The sequence below is a fragment of the Anguilla rostrata genome, chromosome 8 (assembly GCF_018555375.3).
Source record: "Anguilla rostrata isolate EN2019 chromosome 8, ASM1855537v3, whole genome shotgun sequence".
NCBI classification, from domain to species: Eukaryota; Metazoa; Chordata; class Actinopteri; order Anguilliformes; family Anguillidae; genus Anguilla; species Anguilla rostrata.
Window position 1 is genome coordinate 56147098 of NC_057940.1, and position 21454 is coordinate 56168551.

General features: G+C 46.8%; 2 protein-coding genes across 2 annotated transcripts; both read right to left on the reverse strand.

The window, feature by feature from the left end:
• Positions 1–2294: 2294 nt before the first annotated feature.
• On the reverse strand, positions 2295–7468 carry cbx3a (chromobox homolog 3a (HP1 gamma homolog, Drosophila)). Its single transcript, XM_064349148.1, has 5 exons — positions 7142–7468; positions 5395–5534; positions 4480–4660; positions 4157–4251; positions 2295–3098 (listed from the first exon to the last, which is right to left on the reverse strand). The coding sequence occupies exons 2-5, from the start codon at positions 5526–5528 to the stop codon at positions 2972–2974; spliced, it is 537 nt and encodes a 178-aa protein (XP_064205218.1). The 5' UTR covers positions 5529–5534; positions 7142–7468; the 3' UTR covers positions 2295–2971.
• Positions 7469–11844: 4376 nt separating this feature from the next.
• nfe2l3 (nfe2 like bZIP transcription factor 3) lies at positions 11845–21233 on the reverse strand. The gene is made up of 4 exons (XM_064349149.1): positions 20142–21233; positions 17635–17754; positions 13474–13596; positions 11845–13241 (listed from the first exon to the last, which is right to left on the reverse strand). The coding sequence occupies exons 1-4, from the start codon at positions 20670–20672 to the stop codon at positions 12219–12221; spliced, it is 1797 nt and encodes a 598-aa protein (XP_064205219.1). The 5' UTR covers positions 20673–21233; the 3' UTR covers positions 11845–12218.
• Between the last annotated feature and the right edge of the window lie 221 nt (positions 21234–21454).

Here is a 21454-nt window from a genome sequence, read left to right on the forward strand (position 1 = left end):
ACCTTGATTATAGAAAAATGCCTACCAAATTGGTCGACCCCGACCCCAAATACACCGCCCCCCCGCCCCCAAAATAATAAAAAAGACTACATCGATGTTTGGACAGCCCACATCAATCTCATAACATTAGCGCTGTTTATTAGTACTGGCGCACCGCGTGTTTCTGTTTTTCTTCTGTGTGACGTGTCTGGTGCAGTCTGGTCGTCGTAGTTGTCTGGGCGATAAGGATCTCTCGAGAAACCGCCCGCTCAACTGGTTTTCAGAAAATTCCAGAAATTCCGTTTTGGCCTTTTGGCCTTTTGGCCTCAGAACTATTCTAGCGGGTCGATTTCATTCCATAGGCACAGATCGTCACTTCAGGGGTCACTTAACTCTTTAAAAAGGCAGTACATTTAAGTTTATTTGTAAGTATACTTTAAGGACTTTATAAAGGTATACTGAAGTGCAGACCTGGGTGAAATACAAATACGTGTTTGTATTTATATTCGAAAATGTATGTAAATACATATTTGAAGTATTTTCAAATACATTTACCCATGAAATACTTTGTATTTGGTTTATATAAATTATTTCAATGGGAAACCAAATACTTTCACAAATAGTATTTAAAAATACATTATTTTTAATAAATACTTTTCTGGAAAACCAAATGCCTTTTCAAATAGTATTTAGAGTCTTTTAAAAATACATTGAAATACAAATTTTAAAATATTTTCAAATACATACCAAATCATTTGATAGAATTAATTATCCGAATGAAGTATAATAATATTAATATTATCATTGTCGTCTTTAAGACCAGATGTCTTGATAAGCTACTTGCCAGTGTATTTATACCCATGCAATCTTTTTGAAGTTAGTGGCCTTTTACTGTATTTCCAATTTGTCGGTTGTTAGAGAGTTCAACAGCCATATGAACTGTACAGAAATCTTTTACATTTTGTAAGGTTAGACAATAATTAAAATAAAATTCAGCCGTGCATATTCACTACCAATTTACAAAGGAAATTGGTACAAGTGGACTGGGGCCGTCAGCAGTCACCTGACGGGTTTGTCAAAATGCTCAGCTTTCAGAGCTGTTAGGTTCTCGCATATCCAGTGTTTTTTAAGTCTTTCAACAGCTTGGTGCAATGTGATATTTTTAATAAATTTTGCTTTGTCGTTATGGGGCATTGTGTGTAGACTGATGTGAATAATAATTAATTTAATCGATTTTAGGCTGTAATGTAAAATGTAGAAAAAGTGAAGGGGTCTGAATACTTTCTGAAGGCACTGTATATATACATATATAATATAAATTAAGTATTCAATTATTGACCAATTTTATTACTTATATAATTCCACATTTAGTTAATTATTTATTTAATTTTGGCACAGTTAGTCCTCCATAGAAGCTTAGCGGAGTTACGCCCATTCCAGTACTGGCTTGGGTTATCCCCAGGGGACCCTGCAGCTCTCCAGAACCAGGGCTGGGGACCCCAGCAGACCCTGTGGCTCTCCGGGACCAGGGCCGGGGGGACCCGTGTGGTAAAACACCTCCCTTCCAGGGGCACAGCCAGGCACTGCATTTATTTGGAATGGATGCGAGTCATGGACCGATCGATTCCTTCTCAGATACGTGCCTACTCGATTTTTCAAATTTTCCGATAAAGGCCATGCATGAAGGACTATGTTAGATTAATAAATGGAGCGAAGTTCTATCATAAAGTATGTCAAAAAAAGAAATGTATTAAAGTAGACATTGAGCTTACACTGCCATAATACTGTAGCGGTTGGCTTGCTAGCGTACAAACCTGCCGACTCTATTTATCGATCAGACCGACGTGCAGAACACAGAACGGCGATTGAAATTTTGCAGCCGCTACTTCATAGCCGAGCGTGTATGGGAAAATAATGTACACGTTCCAGCCAATCAGAATTGCGTATTCAGCCAAGCCATCGAATATTGGTTTTGTGGACACACAGTATTCGTGAGTTGAGAATAAAATTCTTTGCATCATCACACCCAGTGTTTACCGATTTGATTGATAAGCATTAAAATGTTATGATTGAGACACATTGGTACAGACGTGCATCGTTACGTATATTTTGGGTGTGTGTATTTTTCTAAGAGTTTTCTAAGATGCGTTCTAAAAATAAAAATCTTCCGCCTCATACCAATAGTCGATTTAGAGGCCAGCGCATTATGCCATCACCCGATCTGCGAAATAATTGAAAAATTATTTGAGGTTATTTTTTATTTTTCTTTGGTGAAAAAGGGGGCGGAGGGGAAGCAAGCAGGCGGACCTCGTGGATAAAACCAGCAGTAGAAAGCTTTTATTGAACAGCTGCAAAAATATTTACAGGGTGAACGTACAGAGCTGCCACCGTTTCAACAGGATTCAAGGGGAAAAAACAAAACAAAAACAAAAAACAACCGGCACACACTCCAGCTTCATACAGCGCAGATACTGACCAAATAAAAACTGATTTGTACTGAAATAACTGAGGATTAAACAAGGATTTTATGAGACTCTAACACGGTGGTGGGAGGAGTCCCCCCACAGGCTCCACCCCCAAAAGCCCACCAGAATCTTTGTTATTGGTGTCTCCATAGTAACCAGGGTGCGGATGTTCGGACACAGACCTGCTGAGGGTAACAAAGGGGGCGGGACAGGGCAGGATGGGGCAGGTCTGGGTTCTCTCCTCAAGTTCTCTGGGGAGTCTAAAGCTGCCCACCTCAGTGTCCCTCCCCCGATCTCCCTGCCTGTCAAGTCATCCACGACCCCAGACGCAAATGCCAACACTAAAATATGTACAAACGCAGCCAGCCAATGGAAAAGCTGCTCTGCACCTTCTAAAAATAAAACAAAAAACAAAAAACAAAGAACAAGTGCCCTGATGAAACGGAAACAAACCAAAAGAAATAAAAACTTAAGCTACAAAACCACGTAAGGTCGGCGAGGGGGCGGGGCAGGGGGGAGGGGCGGGGCTACTGCTGCTCGTCCTCGGGGCACGAGTGCCAGGTGAGGCGCTCCTCGTAGAAGGCGATGACCACCTGGGGGCAGCGCGTGTTCGCCTCCTTCGCCGGAACCAGATCGGCCTCGTCAGAGTCCTTCCTGCGGGCCGGAGAGACAGCTCAGAACCTGAACCCAAACCCAGCCACCCCTCACACACCAAACCCAGCCATCCCTCACACACCACACACACACACCAAACCCAGACACCCCTCACACACCAAACCCAGCCATCCCTCATACACCACACACACCCCAAACCCAGCCACCCCTCACACACCAAACCCAGCCATCCCTCACACACCAAACCCAGCCACCCCACACACACCAAACCCAGCCATCCCACACACACCAAACCCAGCCATCCCCACACACCAAACCCAGCCATCCCACACACCCCACACACCAAACCCAGCCATCCCACACCTCACACCAAACCCAGCCATCCCTCACACCACCAAACCCAGCCACCCCTCACACACCAAACCCAGCCATCCCTCACACCCCTCACACACCAAACCCAGCCACCCCTCACACACCACACCAAACCCAGCCACCCCTCACACACCCCCACCACCCCAACCCACCACCCCACCACACACCCCTCACACACCAAACCCAGCCACGCCTCACACACCCCTCACACACCAAACCCAGCCACCCCACACACACCACACACACACACACACCACACACCAAAGCCACCCCACGCCAATCTACCCTAAACACCACACCCAGCACATACCAAAATCACACACTAAACACCACCGCCACGCCACCTCACAAACCAAACCCAGCCCCACGCCACCCCTCACAACACACCCCACACATACCAAACCCACCCAAAACACCACACACAAACCCACCCCAAACACCACACACACCCAACCCTTCACAGTAAACCCACCCCCACCAAACCACTCACACCAAACCCCACACACACCCAATCCCTCACACACCAAAACCACCCCAAACACCACACACCCGATCGCTCACACACCAAACCCACCCCAAACACCACACACACCCAAGCCTTCACACAGCAAACACCACACAACCAACCCCTCACACACCAGACCCACCCCAAACACCACACACACCCAACCCCTCTCACACCAAACCCACCCCTCACAACGGATGTGTGGGTGAGTGAGACTCACCACTTCATGAGAAACATCAGCTCCCCGCTGCTGTCTGTGGCTCCAATAATCCGCTCTGGATCCAGGTTACGCGCGAAACCCCGTGGCTTCTCAACCTGCCACGCGCGCACACACACACGCACGCACACGAACACACACACGCGTAAATTCATAGTGGGACACAACAGATCAGAAGACATAACGCCACTGAATCCCTGTTAACAGCAAACATTAGGTGCAGTTTAACAGCTCGTCATACACGACACTCTGCCAGCCATCACCCGCTCAGGCGGCCAATCAGGGAGCAGCTCACTGCAGCAGCAGCCAATCAGAAGGCAGCTCACCAGCTCCTTCTTCTTCTTGGCCTTGGCCGCGTCGGGCTCAGGCTCCTCGGAGGTGCTCTTCCTTTTGATGGCTTCAGGGGTGGGTGGGTCACCCTCGGCAGTGGCCCCCTTGGCGGTCAGGTACGCCTGGATGAGTTCGGGGCAGTCCAGGTTCTCCTCCGGTTCCCAGGTGTTGTCCGCACTGAGGGGGCAGCGAACGGGTCAATTAGAACAGCCGAAAACGTCTGAGCAGTCCCCCTGCGCCGCTGACTGGCCATCTGACCCGCCAGCTGAGCTGCGCATCACTGTGCAGTCAGGGCAGGTAGGTCACAGACGCCCAGCTGAGCTGCGCAGTCACTGTGCAGTCAGGGCAGGTAGGTCACAGACGCCCAGCTGAGCTGCGCAGTCACTGTGCAGTCAGGGCAGGTAGGTCACAGACACCCAGCTGGCTAGACTACTTACTCAGCTTTACACACATACACATCACAACCAGCCAACACAAAAAAACCCAACACTGCTGCTAGCCAAGACAAAACTACACACCACTGCCAGCCAACAAAAAACTACCCAAGACCACTGATAGCCAACACAAAACTACACAATACTACTCCTACCCAACACTACAGCTACACAATACTACTGCTACTAAACACTATAGCAGCAAATACTACTGCTACCCAACAGAACAGCTGCACAATATTCAGTGTTACTCAGTCTACCCCCTGGGGCTGCTGGTTTGGGCTGTAACTGAGGACTTAACCAATCAGTCGCTGTGGTTTATTACAGGTAAATCACCTGTCTGGTGTCTCAGCTCCATTACCCAGCAGACCCTGCGGCTCGCCCAGAGCAGCCCTGAACCCCACTGCACTGGGGACCAGCGTTGCGCCGAGACAGCCTGCCCCCTAGAGGGGGCCGCTGCTGTGCGGGCTTACTCACTCTGTGAAGCCTTTCCACTTGAGGAAGTACTCCACCTTCCCGTTGACGATGCGCTGGTCCATCACCTTCTCCACCACAAACTCCTCCACGGGCTCCGTCTCTTTCTTGGTCTTTGAATTCTGTTTCTTCCCCATGGCAGGCTGGGAACAAGGGAGAGAGACAACCAATCAGCTGCATCCAAACACCATCACGCCATCACCGACTCCCAAAGCCCTGAAGCCCAAATGACACGCAGTGCCACCTCTACACCACTGGGGGAGCTCCCAGGATCAGCACCAAGCTGAGCTGCTGCAGCATGATAAATCTAACTCACCCACAAACAATAAAAACCCTGTATGCTTTTGCATGCAACACTGTACACTAAAAAGCATGTCTGAGTCCTGTATGCAAACAATCACATCCTTGCAGACTCAGTTTTTAAAATAAGCCATCTATATTACCTGTTGTTAAAAATGAAAAAACATCCAGCACAAAAGTAGTAATTATTCAAATTAAGGCAATCGGCATCCAAAACAAACACACTAGAAGTAGCGCAAGTGACAACCCCTTCATACTTTATCTCCAGTTTGCCTGAAGAGGAGAAATTACAGTCACACAATCCCATAGGGCGGTCACGTGCCGCCGCGAGAGTGCGGCCTACACCTGCCCGGTGGACTCCATCTCCCATCAGCGCCATGGACTGAACTCGACAAAGGCCCCACAACATAGCCACCAACAGGCCCCCAACAAACACAGTGAACGGCAACACTGAACTGGCGATATTAACGTGAAGAATATGCGTGTGTAGCCCTTAAAATCCTACTGTATATTTTAAGTAAACACGGTAGGCTTGACAGTTTAGGCTCATAATGCACTTAGCTACGTGATGCGGCGGCCGGCTCGTAAGCTAACAAAATAACGTTCGCTAATCACCGGTTTCCTGCAAACAAAAGCGGCAGGGGTGAGCTTCCCTACCAAACTGCCTTGTTAGGGGTTTTCCCTCCTTCACTAGAGTCAAGCTAAATAGAGGCAACCAACGACCTAACGTTACTGAATGCTAGTCAACAATTCCTGCGTAAGAAATGTAAGATATATTTCCAACAGTTTGCTAGTTACCTCCATACAATTTAATGCAGTGTTAGCTAGCTACAGCCCACTAGGCTCTAGAACCAACTCAACACTGTTTGCAGACACAGAAAACCGATTCATTGTTGGGCAACGTTATTCACAACAAAAAAAAATAACGTATGGCTAATGATAACCTTGCAGCGTTGTGCACGACGATAGTTCGTTAATAAAACAGTTCTGAGGTATTCTCGAAAGCAAATAACTGAGCTCATCCGAATAATTCTGTATAAAGCCAATTTTGCTAACGCTGCTCATTGTAACTTAGTTCGCCCCTAAATTAGCCAGTTAAGTTAGCTAGCCGGCCAGTATACGTGTTAAATTGTTGTTTGTTTGATTTGTGCGTGTAGCCTTTGCAAAATATTTGAAAGTTCAAGAGTTTTGCAGATGCAACGATGCAGTTTTATTAATAGCGGCTATAGCGCACAAAAACTGAAACACAAGGTAAACCAGATTAATTGCTAGCTAACCGGAGGGCCCGTGTTTCGTGTAGCTAACGTTAGTTGGGTACCAAACCTAGACGTTTGTTTCTACTTAAAACGCTGGCAAAGCTACAAGGGAAATCAATGGGCGTTGAACTTTCTGAGCAACGTGTCATTTTAAACACAATTTGCTGACGGAGTTTTATTAAGAAGTCACTTACCTTTGAATGTGGATTTTAAATGCCTAACAATAGACCGTGCAACCACCCACTTTCCTCGTGCCTAGCGGAGTCTGCACGCGCGCCAAAAAAAAAAACCCTCTTTATTTATAGCAAGATAACCAGCTCGCGCGTCCTGCCTATTCACCAGTAAAGCAAGACACGTAGTAGCCACGCACTAAAATAAAAAATAAATATGTTTACGAAAATATTCCACAACTGCTTAGATTACGCAAAGTAACGCTGATATTTATGTTTTCCTTTCTTTCCAGCTATTGAAGCAAGTTAGCGACTTCTCAGCAACATTTTCTCGACTGCTTTGCGCATATACGTAGCCAAAGACACACCCCTATGTTACGTAGGCTATGTATATTTACAGTGCTGATGGGAGATTGAGTCTATAGTTGGAGCGTCCATTATTTGTCCTATTATATCTCGATGGACCAAATTCCAGAAATTGTAATTTAGCAAAGGTACCACGGGGAGAGACTAGTCTCAATTTTATTGACAAATGTGCGTGTGATCCATCAATAATATTCTACTATTCACAAACAAATATCTTTTAACTTGTGTCTTGTAAATTGTCATTTAAATGATGTACACTGATTTGTACAACTGTATACATATTACTGAATACATATTTCCTCTTTTCACAGATACATCATACTTTGTGAATTAAAACCAAAAATATGTTTCCAATTTTCACATGTATTTTTTGCAAAAAGACATTCTGAAATGTAAAATTGGCTTGGGAAGTGTTCAGTATGCATTTGCAGATCAAGTGACATTCAGTGGCATAAGTGAGTATGGTGGGCATTGTGAGTATGAAGGTATTTTTGTAGCAAAAGATCTGATTGTGAACAGATTTGTGACAACATTTACAGATTTGTGCTGCAAATATGCAAAATGTAATTATCAATGCAATTTGGTTAATTGGTTGATCGAGTAACTGAGGCAATTACTTTTTCACATGGGTGATATGGCTATTTGATAATTTTTTTCATTAAATAAATGAAATGATCATGTTTACGCAGTTTCACTTAGTCCAATATTACATTTTATGTAAATATGTGAAACCACTCAGTGAGACAAATATGCAGCAATAGAGGAAATCCGGAAGGAGGCACTGCACATTCGGCATGGTAGTGAATAAGCAAGTCGAAAATAAATCAGAAAAGGCATAAATGTCAATTCATAAATAACTGTCACTTCATAAATAACTAACTACCTGAATAACTGTCACTTCATAAAGCTGTTTCAGTAAAAAGTACAAATGTCTGGTTCAATGTAATGATGAATTATTCAGACCAAAGCAACATTATGTGTCTTTGACTCAGTAGATTTTTTGGACAATAATAGTGTGTGAATATTGGCTAGGCTACACCTGGCATTGGCTAGATGGACAATACTTGTTGGTGGGATAATTTAATTGTAACCCAGATTTTGGTCTTTTCATAGGATATCAATCATGAGAAAAATATAAAATTAAGTAGGCCTTATCCTTTACAGGATTCCCACACATTCTGTTTTTTTCCCAGAGTGTTCCACTCGTGGAAATTGTGAAAATTGCTAAAATGCCCTGAAAATCTACTAGCTGTCTTGGAAAACCTTTTAGTGTAGGCCTAATATTGTAGGCAAAAACCATAGGTGTTATTTGCAATTGCAGCCTCACCCAGCCCAGTCCTTGATCTGTATCCCTCCTGGTCCACAAAGGCAACTTTCCTCCTCTGCAAGAAACAGTAATCCATGTTTCATATAACTGTGTTAAGATGTCTGAGAGGTTCAGAGCACTGGTGTTCAGTCCTGGAGGGGGCGCTGTGTCTGCAGGTTTAACTCCAGTCCTGGAGGGGGCACTGTGTCTGCAGGTTTAACTCCAGCCCTGGAGGGGACGCTGTGTCTGCAGGTTTAACTCCAGTCCAGGAGGGGGAGCCGTTTCTGCATTTTTAACTCCAGTCCTGGAGGGCTGTACTGGTTTTTGGGTGTTCTTGGCACAAGTGTTTCATTTAAGTCATTGATTGGCTAAGGAATCTGAACACCTTGTTCTCAAGGCTTTAACTGGCAGCTGATTGAGAGGAAACCACAAAAACCTGCAGACACTGCAGCCGCCTTGCGATTCAGCTTGACACCCCTGATTTTGAGACTGTCTGCATGAAGTGGAGGGTGGAACTTAACACACCCAGGACTGCAAAACAGGAGATACATTTGTTAGGATAAATGAACAGGCTTGAAAAAAAAAAAAATCAAGGTTTTTATCTTTTCTTCTCATATGCAGTCCCGATCTATGCTCTCCTTCAGGGTTTGAGGACAAAAGTCAGGTGATCTGTGAAGTAGTTTCCAGAAGGATCCTTATGTATGTATGTATTCATTTATTTTGCTGCATTGCTGATATTGTGTGTGAGATTGAAACATCTCCACCATCTTGTGAAGATAAACTTTTTTTGTTTAAACAGTGAAACTGAATGTTGGAGGCAATTGTGCAGCCAAACGTTGGGCACGAGAGCGGTTTGCAATCACGCTGAATTCCCTGGAAGACCAGCCAATGAAATGCTCAGATACACGGGTTATTGTTATTCTCTTTTATTCTGACCAATCATCATCACTGTTACACGAGCAGGACGGCAGGAACATGGCTGAGGGCACGTCACATCCGCACAGATCCACTGGGCCTCATCGGAAATGCACCGGCTCGGCCAATGGGATAAGCCATCCACACATCAGAGCATCACTGAGTCCCGCCCCCATCCCACCAAATCCTGCCCTCACCCTACCCATGAAAATGAAACCCACTTTAAAGAAAATCAAAGTTAACCTCAAAAGATTTGCAGTTTGATAAAGTACAAAAAAAAAAGAACAATGAGGTTTATTAGAAACAACTTACTTCAGAGCCCTCACCCCCCCCAAAGGAAAAAAAGAAATACAAACAAAAGAAAAACATACCAGTCAAATCAACAAGGTCGGAGGGTCACAGTCAAGTTGTGTCCAAACAGTTTAAATAGCTCATATCACTCAGATAAGACCCTCCCCTTTAAATGCTAAAACACCCTCATCATGCACAAACGCATGCATTCACAGGCCAAGGGCACACACAGCCTCCCAAACATCGGAACTCCAACTGCCATTTTAAAGTGATCGTTTTAAAGTGATGCCCGAGATACAACATCAAAGGCAACGTTTTCCCCACTTAATTTTTCTTTCACAGGACTGGTCGCCCCAGTGTTGCCAGAACACTTTTCGTGGGGAACAGGTTTCGCCTCCGATCCGTGGGCAGGGCCCCTTCACTGTACCGCAGAGCAAAGGTACCCAAGCTGAGCAGCTTCAGTAAATACCGGCTGCGTGAAAGGACAGTATATGCAAGTCCCTCCTGGATGAAAGCGCGCCTGGTAAACGCAACGCGCTACTGAAACACCTCCAGTCAGGTACGGCCTATCAGAGCTGAGAAGCACCTTTCCCTCAGGTGAACCACGACAGTCATCAGCACACAGAAACACCGGAACATGGCTAACACCCAGTGCCGGTCTGTGTTCGGACAGAGCAGCCGAGTGGGCAAGCTGGGTAAAATTAGCTCAGTGGCCAGCTGAAATGGAAGCCAACCGACCAGTGTTATTAGTTCAGAAAACACAGATATACATCACAGCAATCATAGGACAATCTGGTTGGACAGATAACCTTTAAAAAAAAAAAAAAAAAGTGCAGGAGACCGAAGTGAGTAGATTTTGGATGACAGGCTTAGAATTTTTTTTGGGACAGTTCTGATGCGCAAACATTTACGGTGAAGTATCTTGCCCCCCCAGAAAGATCTCCACGCACATCTGTGATGTCAGTGGGCGAGGACCAATAGAATTACACGCCCATGTCATTTTCACCAATAGGAAGCAACAGTCCTCCTTGAACAGCCAATAGAAGTGTGGCCTGCCTAAACTGAATCCCAGTGTGGGCCAATCAGAAACCTCCCACCTTAGGGTACCTCAGTGGGGAAACTGTTTATTGTGCTTTAAAACAAACCGATGTACACAAACCAATTTCCTTTTTCCATAATAAATTAAAAATCAAAAAAAGATCTTTCGGATGTTTTAAGGTTACAAATTTGAATAAAATACTTTCATCACGAGATTACAATGCATACAAAAATATGAATTTGTACATTACAGTGCATATAACAGATGCATCCATTCATTTAAAAAATGAAAAAAACCACAACGCACAGCCTCTTCAACAAACACAATAAGGTCACTTATTCGCCAGTGTCATTTCCTGGGAGCGTAACAGGACAGACCTCACCCAACGCTGCTCTGTATAAGAATGGCACAAACCAATCGCAAAGAAAAGCAATCCACCCACAGCTTGCACCTGATTGGTTGACCCCGAGGGGAATGTGACTTGCCGTCCAATCAAAAGCAGCAGGGCAGCGCAGCACGTGCTCGTCAGCGCCCCCTGTCCGCCCATCTGTCATCGCACTCGGGTTCAAATTCCTCCTCCCCAACGACTGCACACCACCAGAGCTAACACGCAGGAACCAATCGCACGCAGGCAACCGTAACCATGGACACAAAATGAACCAATCGGGGTGGTGGGATCGGCACGTTCCATTCCACGTGTAGGAATCAGAACGTAGCAGCAGAAGAGACCTTCAGAGCATCAGTGCTCTCTCCCAGAGTCCGTTTTTGGAAGGTTTTCTTTCTCGTTTTTTTTACTTTATTAAAAAAAAAAATGAAACTAACGTTGCCGCCCTCAAAAACGGTTTTCAGCGGCTGCATCACACACGTTCCCTCCCAAGTCTCCCAGGTGTACAGCTGATGAGGATATAATCACACAATCTATTTGGATCAGAAATCTTTTTTTTTTTTTTTAACAGAATTTTTTTAACAAAGTTTTTAGTCCAGTGTTTTAGGTACACCCCCCCACCCTCACACACACACAGGTCCTCTCACACACACACAGCTAATCTCCCTGTCACACATACACACACACACACACAGGGCATTGTGGAGCACTGTTGGGACAGCAAACTGGGGTCCCACAGCACAGGGGCAGGTGCTTGCCCGTAGCGGGGCGGGGGCGGGGGCGGGGCAGTTTTTGGGGGTCAGCGCTTCCTGTCCTTCTTCCTCCGGTCCCTGCGGGGGGCGTGGGCGTGGCCGCGGGGCAGCACACTGACCTGGCCGTCGGGGGAGCAGTGCAGGGCGTGGTGGGCGGGGCTAAGGCGAAGCTGGGCCAGGATTCGCTGGGTGAGCAGGCCGAGCCGCTGCAGCAGGCCGGTCCGGGCCCGGGCGGTCTGAGCGCGCTCCCGCAGGAGCCCCTCCCTCTGGCGCTCCAGCCGGCCCACCTCCCCCTCCAGCCGGCCGATGGCCTCCAGCTTGCGCCGCCGGCAGTTCCGCGCGGCCAGCTTGTTCTTCCCGCGCCGGCGGATGTCCCGCAGCAGGGTCACCTGCGGCTCCGTTAGGCCCCGCCCCCCCAGCAGCTGCAGGAAGTCCTCCACGGGCATGCCCACGATCTCCCGAACCGACACGGGGATGCAGAGCGCCCGGGCACGCCGCTCGTCCCTGCTCACCTCCCCTTCCTCCTCCTCCTCCTCCTCCTCCTCCTCACTCAGCACCTCCTCCTTCACCTCCCTCAGGTAGGCCAGGGGGAGGGCCGGGTAGGTGTGGTTGTGCTGGACTGACTCCGCCCTCGCCAGGGGCGACCACGCGTCTGTCGCCATGGCGTCTGTTGCCATGGCATCGCTGCTCCACCCCGCTGCGCCCTCGTGCCCTGACTGTCCCAGCGACACCTCCGAGGGGTCCGGGGAGGCGGGGCTACGTGAGTCCGACCCCAGCGATAGGCCAGAGTCTGAGTCCCGCCCCTCCAGGCTGGCCACGCCCTCCAGCTCGGCCACGCCCTCCAGGCCCAGCAGGTTGATCTGCTCAAACACCGCCTCGTCCAGGAAGCCCGACCCGCCCGGGGTCCCGTACGAGTGGGAGGAGTCAGAGGACTCCAGCCGGAACACCCGCCTGGCTCCGCCCCCGGCTCCACTGTGAGGCTCTGCTCCGGAGGCCCCGCCCCCCGCAACCATGGCGTCCTGCAGGCTCACGTCCTGGCTGATGGCGCTGGAGATGTCCACGTCCAGGTCCTGCAACACAAACACAATGTTTCAGCAACATTACAGCAGAATTTCAGCAACATCACAGCGACATTACAGCAATGTTTCAGCAACATTTCAGTAACGTTTCATCTCAGCACTGCTGCAGAAAGGTGAACAGGGGGTCAGCAATCAGTATTATAATCTATACAACACTAATATTATATATTAACGAGTAACCATGGTAACTATTTACTATAGTAGTATAGTTTCTGTGACTCACGTCGAATCCGGACAGAGACAGGAAGTCCTGCCACTGCTGGTCCACATCCCGGCCGGGGAAGGCCTGGGGTTCGAGGCCGGACGGCAGCTCACCCAGCAGCGGTACGCCGTCTCCATGGAGACCCTGACGCATAGAAGACACGGGCCGCCATTTCACACGGGATCCCCAAAAAATGGAGGGCTGAAAACGCGCCGCTCGCTGTTCTCCTCAATCACCAAATTTAAACAAATAATTTCAAATAAAACTGTTGAATGGTTCAAGGTTTCCCTGAACAGTAGATCTCAATGAGTACAGGTCGATTGTGCGACATCAAAGAGTATTACTATAAACACTGGAGTACTGCAGGGGTCTATTCTTGGACCGTTTTTTATCCACACATGTGACTATACTTTCAGATCACAATTATTTATAGCACTGCTTCATCTTCAGATGACACACTTCAGAAATTACAAGGAGCTTTTAATGTGTTCCAGAATAATCTTTTGAAACTGAAACTTGAGATGAATGCACAATAAACAAAATCAATGGTCTTTTCTTCCAGATCAAGTTCAAAAGCTCTCGTTTTTACTCAGATGGTCACATTACAAGTACAGTCCAAAGAGTTGGCATCATCATATAAGTATTTACGTATACTAATGAATCCCTCTTTTAAATTGCACATACAATATTTATCGAAAAGACTGAAACTAGGTTTTTATTATAGAAATACAGCTTGTTTTTCTTTTCATGCCAGAGGGAAACTGATGGAGGCTATGTCTCTTCCTTTATTAGATTAAGGGGCGATATAGCTCAGGGGGTAAGAGCGGCTGTCTAGCAGTCGGAAGGTTGTCGGTTCGATCCCCTGCCCTGGGCATGTCGAAGTGTCCCTGAGCAAGACACCTAACCCCTAATTGCTCCCAACGAGCTGATTGGTACCTTGCATGGCAGCCTTTCACCGTTGGTGTGTGAGTGTGAATGGGTGAGTGAGAGGCATCATTTGTAAAGCGCTCCGGATAAAAGCGCTATATAAATGCAGTACGTTTACCATTACCATTCAGATTATGAGGATATAAATATCATGTGATATTTAAATAGTCCAGCATCATGTCTCCACAATAATGACACATCATACCAGGCTGACTTAAGATTTTTCACCAATTCTAGTTCCCGCAGTCATCATTTCTCCTTATTATTGGCTATTAGAATGGCCCTCTTTGGCACCAAGGTGGCAAATGCAGTGGATATTATGTTTATATAAGGTTATTCTGGGCCAACCTACTTGAGCATGTTACTCTTCCCATACGCTAATGGAGCATGTTACTCTCCCCATACACTAATGGAGCGTGTTACTCTCCCCATACACTAATGGAGCATGTTACTCTCCCCATACACTAATGGAGCGTGTTACTCTCCCCATACACTAATGGAGCATGTTACTCTCCCCATACACTAATGGAGCATGTTACTCTCCCCATACACTAATGGAGCATGTTACTCTCCCCATACACTAATGGAGCATGTTACTCTCCCCATACACTAATGGAGCATGTTACTCTCCCCATACACTAATGGAGCGTGTTACTCTCCCCATACACTAATGGAGCGTGTTACTCTCCCCAAACACTAATGGAGCGTGTTACTCTCCCCATACACTAATGGAGCGTGTTACTCTCCCCATACACTAATGGAGCGTGTTACTCTCCCCATACACTAATGGAGCGTGTTACTCTCCCCATACACTAATGGAGCATGTTACTCTCCCCATACACTAATGGAGCGTGTTACTCTCCCCATACACTAATGGAGCGTGTTACTCTCCCCATACACTAATGGAGCGTGTTACTCTCCCATACACTAATGGAGCGTGTTACTCTCCCCATACACTAATGGAGCGTGTTACTCTCCCCATACACTAATGGAGCGTGTTACTCTCCCCATACACTAATGGAGCGTGTTACTCTCCCCATACACTAATGGAGCGTGTTACTCTCCCCATACACTAATGGAGCGTGTTACTCTCCCCATACACTAATGGAGCGTGTTACTCTCCCCATACACTAATGGAGCATGTTACTCTCCCCATACACTAATGGAGCATGTTACTCTCCCCATACACTAATGGAGCGTGTTACTCTCCCCATACACTAATGGAGCGTGTTACTCTCCCCATACACTAATGGAGCGTGTTACTCTCCCCATACACTAATGGAGCGTGTTACTCTCCCATACACTAATGGAGCATGTTACTCTCCCCATACACTAATGGAGCATGTTACTCTCCCCATACACTAATGGAGCGTGTTACTCTCCCCATACACTAATGGAGCATGTTACTCTCCCCATACACTAATGGAGCGTGTTACTCTCCCCATACACTAATGGAGCATGTTACTCTCCCCATACACTAATGGAGCATGTTACTCTCCCCATACACTAATGGAGCATGTTACTCTCCCCATACACTAATGGAGCATGTTACTCTCCCCACATACACCTAATGGAGCGTGTTACTCTCCCCATACACTAATGGAGCGTGTTACTCTCCCCAAACACTAATGGAGCGTGTTACTCTCCCCATACACTAATGGAGCGTGTTACTCTCCCCATACACTAATGGAGCGTGTTACTCTCCCATACACTAATGGAGCGTGTTACTCTCCCATACACTAATGGAGCGTGTTACTCTCCCCATACACTAATGGAGCGTGTTACTCTCCCCATACACTAATGGAGCGTGTTACTCTCCCCATACACTAATGGAGCGTGTTACTCTCCCCATACACTAATGGAGCATGTTACTCTCCCCATACACTAATGGAGCGTGTTACTCTCCCCATACACTAATGGAGCGTGTTACTCTCCCCATACACTAATGGAGCGTGTTACTCTCCCATACACTAATGGAGCGTGTTACTCTCCCCATACACTAATGGAGCGTGTTACTCTCCCCATACACTAATGGAGCGTGTTACTCTCCCCATACACTAATGGAGCGTGTTACTCTCCCCATACACTAATGGAGCATGTTACTCTCCCCATACACTAATGGAGCATGTTACTCTCCCCATACACTAATGGAGCATGTTACTTTCCCCATACACTAATGGAGCGTGTTACTCTCCCCATACACTAATGGAGCATGTTACTCTCCCCATACACTAATGGAGCATGTTACTCTCCCCATACACTAATGGAGCGTGTTACTCTCCCCATACACTAATGGAGCGTGTTACTCTCCCCATACACTAATGGAGCATGTTACTCTCCCCATACACTAATGGAGCGTGTTACTCTCCCCATACACTAATGGAGCATGTTACTCTCCCCATACACTAATGGAGCGTGTTACTCTCCCCATACACTAATGGAGCATGTTACTCTCCCCATACACTAATGGAGCATGTTACTCTCTCCATACACTAATGGAGCGTGTTACTCTCCCCATACACTAATGGAGCATGTTACTCTCCCCATACACTAATGGAGCGTGTTACTCTCCCCATACACTAATGGAGCGTGTTACTCTCCCCATACACTAATGGAGCATGTTACTCTCCCCATACACTAATGGAGCGTGTTACTCTCCCCATACACTAATGGAGCATGTTACTCTCCCCATACACTAATGGAGCGTGTTACTCTTCCCATACACTAATGGAGCGTGTTACTCTCCCCATACACTAATGGAGCGTGTTACTCTCCCCATACACTAATGGAGCGTGTTACTCTCCCCATACACTAATGGAGCATGTTACTCTCCCCATACACTAATGGATATCATAGTTTAGTATCACAAAATAGGATTTAATGTGAGGTTCCACAGACAAGAACGGTGTTTGGAAAGTTTGCTTTTAGTTACGCTGCACCTTATACGTGAAATACCTTGCAAACAGATTTGAAACTTGATTTAGTTGATGTTGCTCATTTTATGATTTTAGATTTGCTGGAACCGGAACGTAATTGCTTTTAATCAATTTGTTCACATTTTTAAAAGTCTTTTGATCGCCTCGTCTATATTTTATGTTAATTTAGTGTGGTAACTATGTACGTTGATGTCTTGGCCCGAGCTCACTTGTATAAGAGACGTAAACCTCAATGTGACTTCCCTGGCAAAATAAAGAATTAAAAAAAAATTTCTATTTTATTATTTTTTGTAAGAGCGTTGCCATGGGATCTCTGTACCTCAGGGTCCAGGGTGAGACTGCAGTCCAGGCCCAGGGGCGCATCCGTGACCCCTCCCTCGACAGCAGGGGGGTCATCCTGCCCCCGTCTCCACAGCAACGCTCCCAGCGTCTCAGTGTCCTGGTGGGGGGGGGGGGGTGCACAGTTTGGGGGAGGGGGGTTAGTACATTTGATTCTGCATATTGTCAGGGAGGTACAAAATGCACCACAAAATATGTTCAGTTACAAAAATGATGCTGTCTTCACTGTTACTGATGACACGCCTGTTAACTGTCTCTTCCTGAAGATACCACTTATCTAATTAACCCTATCCATCTACTCTTCCGTCCCATTTTCATAGTTGCTCGAGGTGTGAGTGTCTTAGAATGCACAGAAATCACCAGAAGCAAAATAACAACAACAACAACAATTATAATGATGATAATACTTCATAATACAAAGCAGGGGTCCTCAACCTTATTCAGAAAGCACCAGTGTGGGTACATGCTTTTGTTTAACTAAGCAGTGACACACTGTGATCATCATGCATCAGTATCATGTTGGGGCACTGAAGCAGTCATCTACAGCAGCCTCACCTGGATTGCATGAGCGCATTATCACCTGTGCAAAAGGGTTTGGCATCAAGGGTGTGCCAGGAACGCCTCACTGGGTTAGCAGAGCGCTTTAATAGTGTGCACAAGTGTGTGTGTGTGTGTGTGTGTATCTGTGTGTGCACACGTGGAAGATGATGAAAGATCTTTTAAACATCACCCACAAGCGGAGGTTTCTGCTCAGACAGATTTTTGGGCAAAAGGGCTTTTGAATCAGTGCTGTAAAGTTATGCAACTTCAACACAGGCTTAAACAAATTAAGAAAGGATCATTTAACAGGCTTGAAATACCTGCCTCAACCCGTTCAAACAGTCGGAGATGGCAAATTAAACATCCAAGTACAGGACAGGTTGCATAACCTGCTCCATTTGACCCAATTTAAAAGCCCTTAAGCACTCACACACACATCTCAAGGGCTTTGCTCGGTGCGTTTCAGTGGAACCAGTGGTCCACACCCCTTCTGACAGGGATGACAAGCATCACGGCTTCATCAAAGACACGTCAGTTTCACCAGAAGTCCAAGGCACTACAGTGAGCTTCACTAAATCATGAATTGAGCGACTTTAGGAATTTAACAATGACTGCCGGATGTAAGGAAATTAGGGAAAACTCGACTTCTGCTCCTTTGTGACCGTCTCCAGGGAAACAGTACTTTTCCTCCTCTGTCCCTACAGGCTTATGGGGGAGGGGGGGGCAGTGTCATTTCAGCTCAGCTATCCAACTGGAAAAACAGGCACTGTTGCGCAGAGACGTCCGCTAGGGTGTCGCTCGTTTCCGGAAGCCGCGGCTCCGCTGACAGGTAACAGCTGCTTAGCTCCGCCCCAAACCATGACATCACCGCGACGCGCGAGGCCTGCGCTCCTGCAAGTCCAACGTCAAAACCCAAAACCCACACAAAAGTCTAAAAACTAAGGTGTGCGACGGTAGCCTGTATCAGATGGTGACGCCAGATCTCGTTAAACCCGTTACTCATTGGTGTCTTGTGTAGGCTACATCTGTTCCAGCCAGAGATCATTAAGGTAGTCTAAAGGACTATTTTACCTGTGGGTGCTTATTCACCTGTGCCTTTAAAAAGATCGACAGAAGGAATACATCGGGTGTTCCACAGCTGTTCAACGGATGAGATCAAATATCCCCTCCCCAAAAAAGCCAGCCCCTGATCCTGTTGATGTGCGGAGTCACCTCCAGCAAGTGTCAACCCATCTGCTGTTGCCAGGACAACGGTTTTTACAACAGGTGCTCCGGACAGACTCTGCCAACCGACTGAAATCTATTGTTTTCTGTCTTCCACAGGATTTAACCTCGGCCGTAATCCTCAGTTCAGCCGATAAAGAAACTTGTATGGCGTGCAGATCCGGAACGGGAGTGACAGCCAAAGACACGGACTGTTTTTTCAAACAAACTTCCTCCTTTTCTGCGTTTTAGAGTAGGGCTAGCCAATATGGTCTTTGCACCGACAAATTGGGCAAAATTAACAAAGCGGAAAACGTGAAATCAAAAATAACTTCGGCCTATTCCAAGATAAGCATAACTGGTAGCGGGGAACGCCGTGGATTGAAAAAAATGTAAAATAACAGAACCGTTAGCTAGCTAACTGTGAATTCGCTAGTTATGGGCCAGGGGCAAAACAATCATGTTCCTCGAATTGCACTGCTTGGCGAAAGTCCTAACTTTGCAAGTTGCATAACAAGCCTGTCAGTTCACAAGTAGGCTACAACGGAAAGCGAAACCTTGTTAGCGGAAAGCGGTACTTGATAACTACAACTATTTTTATGGCAGAATGTTGCGCAGGTAGCTGGCTAACGTAAACTGAGACCATCCTGGGCGTGGGTCGGCAAGATAAGACCGAGCAGTGTGTTTCAGATACACATAACACTTATCATTTGAGTAAATGCACCCCACGATGTAATTTTGTACCTCTTTGCCTGCCTCGCTAGGGCACGGCCTGGTGTCATTTTCGGGATCCGAAGACTGGCTCCCGTCTTCCAGCAGCCTTCTCCGGTAGAACGTGCAGTTGTCTTCCTCTTCCGCGTCGGTTTGGGTGCCGTTCTCGCCGTCGGTAACATTGTCTGACAGCGCGGCCCCGGTGCTGTTCTGGCCTGCGGCGCCCGATTCTGCACCAGCAGGAACCAAGTGGACCAGCCACGCGCTGAGTCGCGTGGGGAACCTGGGCGAGCCCAGCGCACGCACCTCGTGCAGAAGCCTCCTGCTAGCGAAATAGTAGTCCAAATCGGGACATTTCGGGTGCAGGCTATAACCATCCAAAGTGTCCCTCAAATTGTGAAAATGTGTCTGTATGTAAGCTGAACTCGGCCCAATATTTGTCTCCAGGAGCGGCGAGAGATAGCCGTTGAAGTATGTGTCGACATCCACGCGAACTCCAATTAAACTCAAGAGAATTGTAAACTGAATAAGTCCCTCCGTTAAATATTTCTTAATGTGTAGCATTTTAAATACGCGAAAATACAGCGACGACCCCCCAAAAAATACAACCTGTCAGCGCCGCTTTCCCCCGCAACAAAGAGCAAAACCCAGACAAAAGAGCACGCTCTCAGACAGACAAAGAGAACAACCCCAACCGGCAGAATGTCTGTGTGACTACCGGCTTTTTACAAGTTCCACACTGCGGCATGCTTTTCGGACAAGCACATTTTTTTCGCAGCTCAGGCTGGTAGACTAAGCAGTGCTCAGATTTTAGCTGAGTGTTCGAAACGATCAACACATTTCAAGAGCAATACTTTCCCTTTCTCTTTTCAAATATGTAACTCCTAAAAAAAAAATCCCCGAACTGCCCCCTCTGCTCACTGCGACTTGAGGAGGAGACTCGAGGAGGGATTTGCATAAACCGCAACGACTCCCATGGCCCTCGCTCACCACTCCGTGGAAGTCCACGCTCAACGCACCGGACGCCGATTGGCTATGGTGGACCACGTGATGCATGTATACCAATCATAATCGAGTTCAGACGTATTCAATGAGAACAAATTCGTGCTCGTTCCGTAACAGCCATTCGACACGAGGTGGAGTCGTTTGTTTCTGTCTGGCTCTAACTTGTAGCCGTCAAAGTAACCGTCAACCCACCGTGAGGGTTTTCCACCGTGGGATTATATATATATATATATATATATATTTAAGACGAACTACAGAAATAATAGAATATCTGACTACGTGCCCAAAGCGGTGTAAAATATGTAGGCTATTTGAGACGGGGGATGGAATGTTGCCCCCAA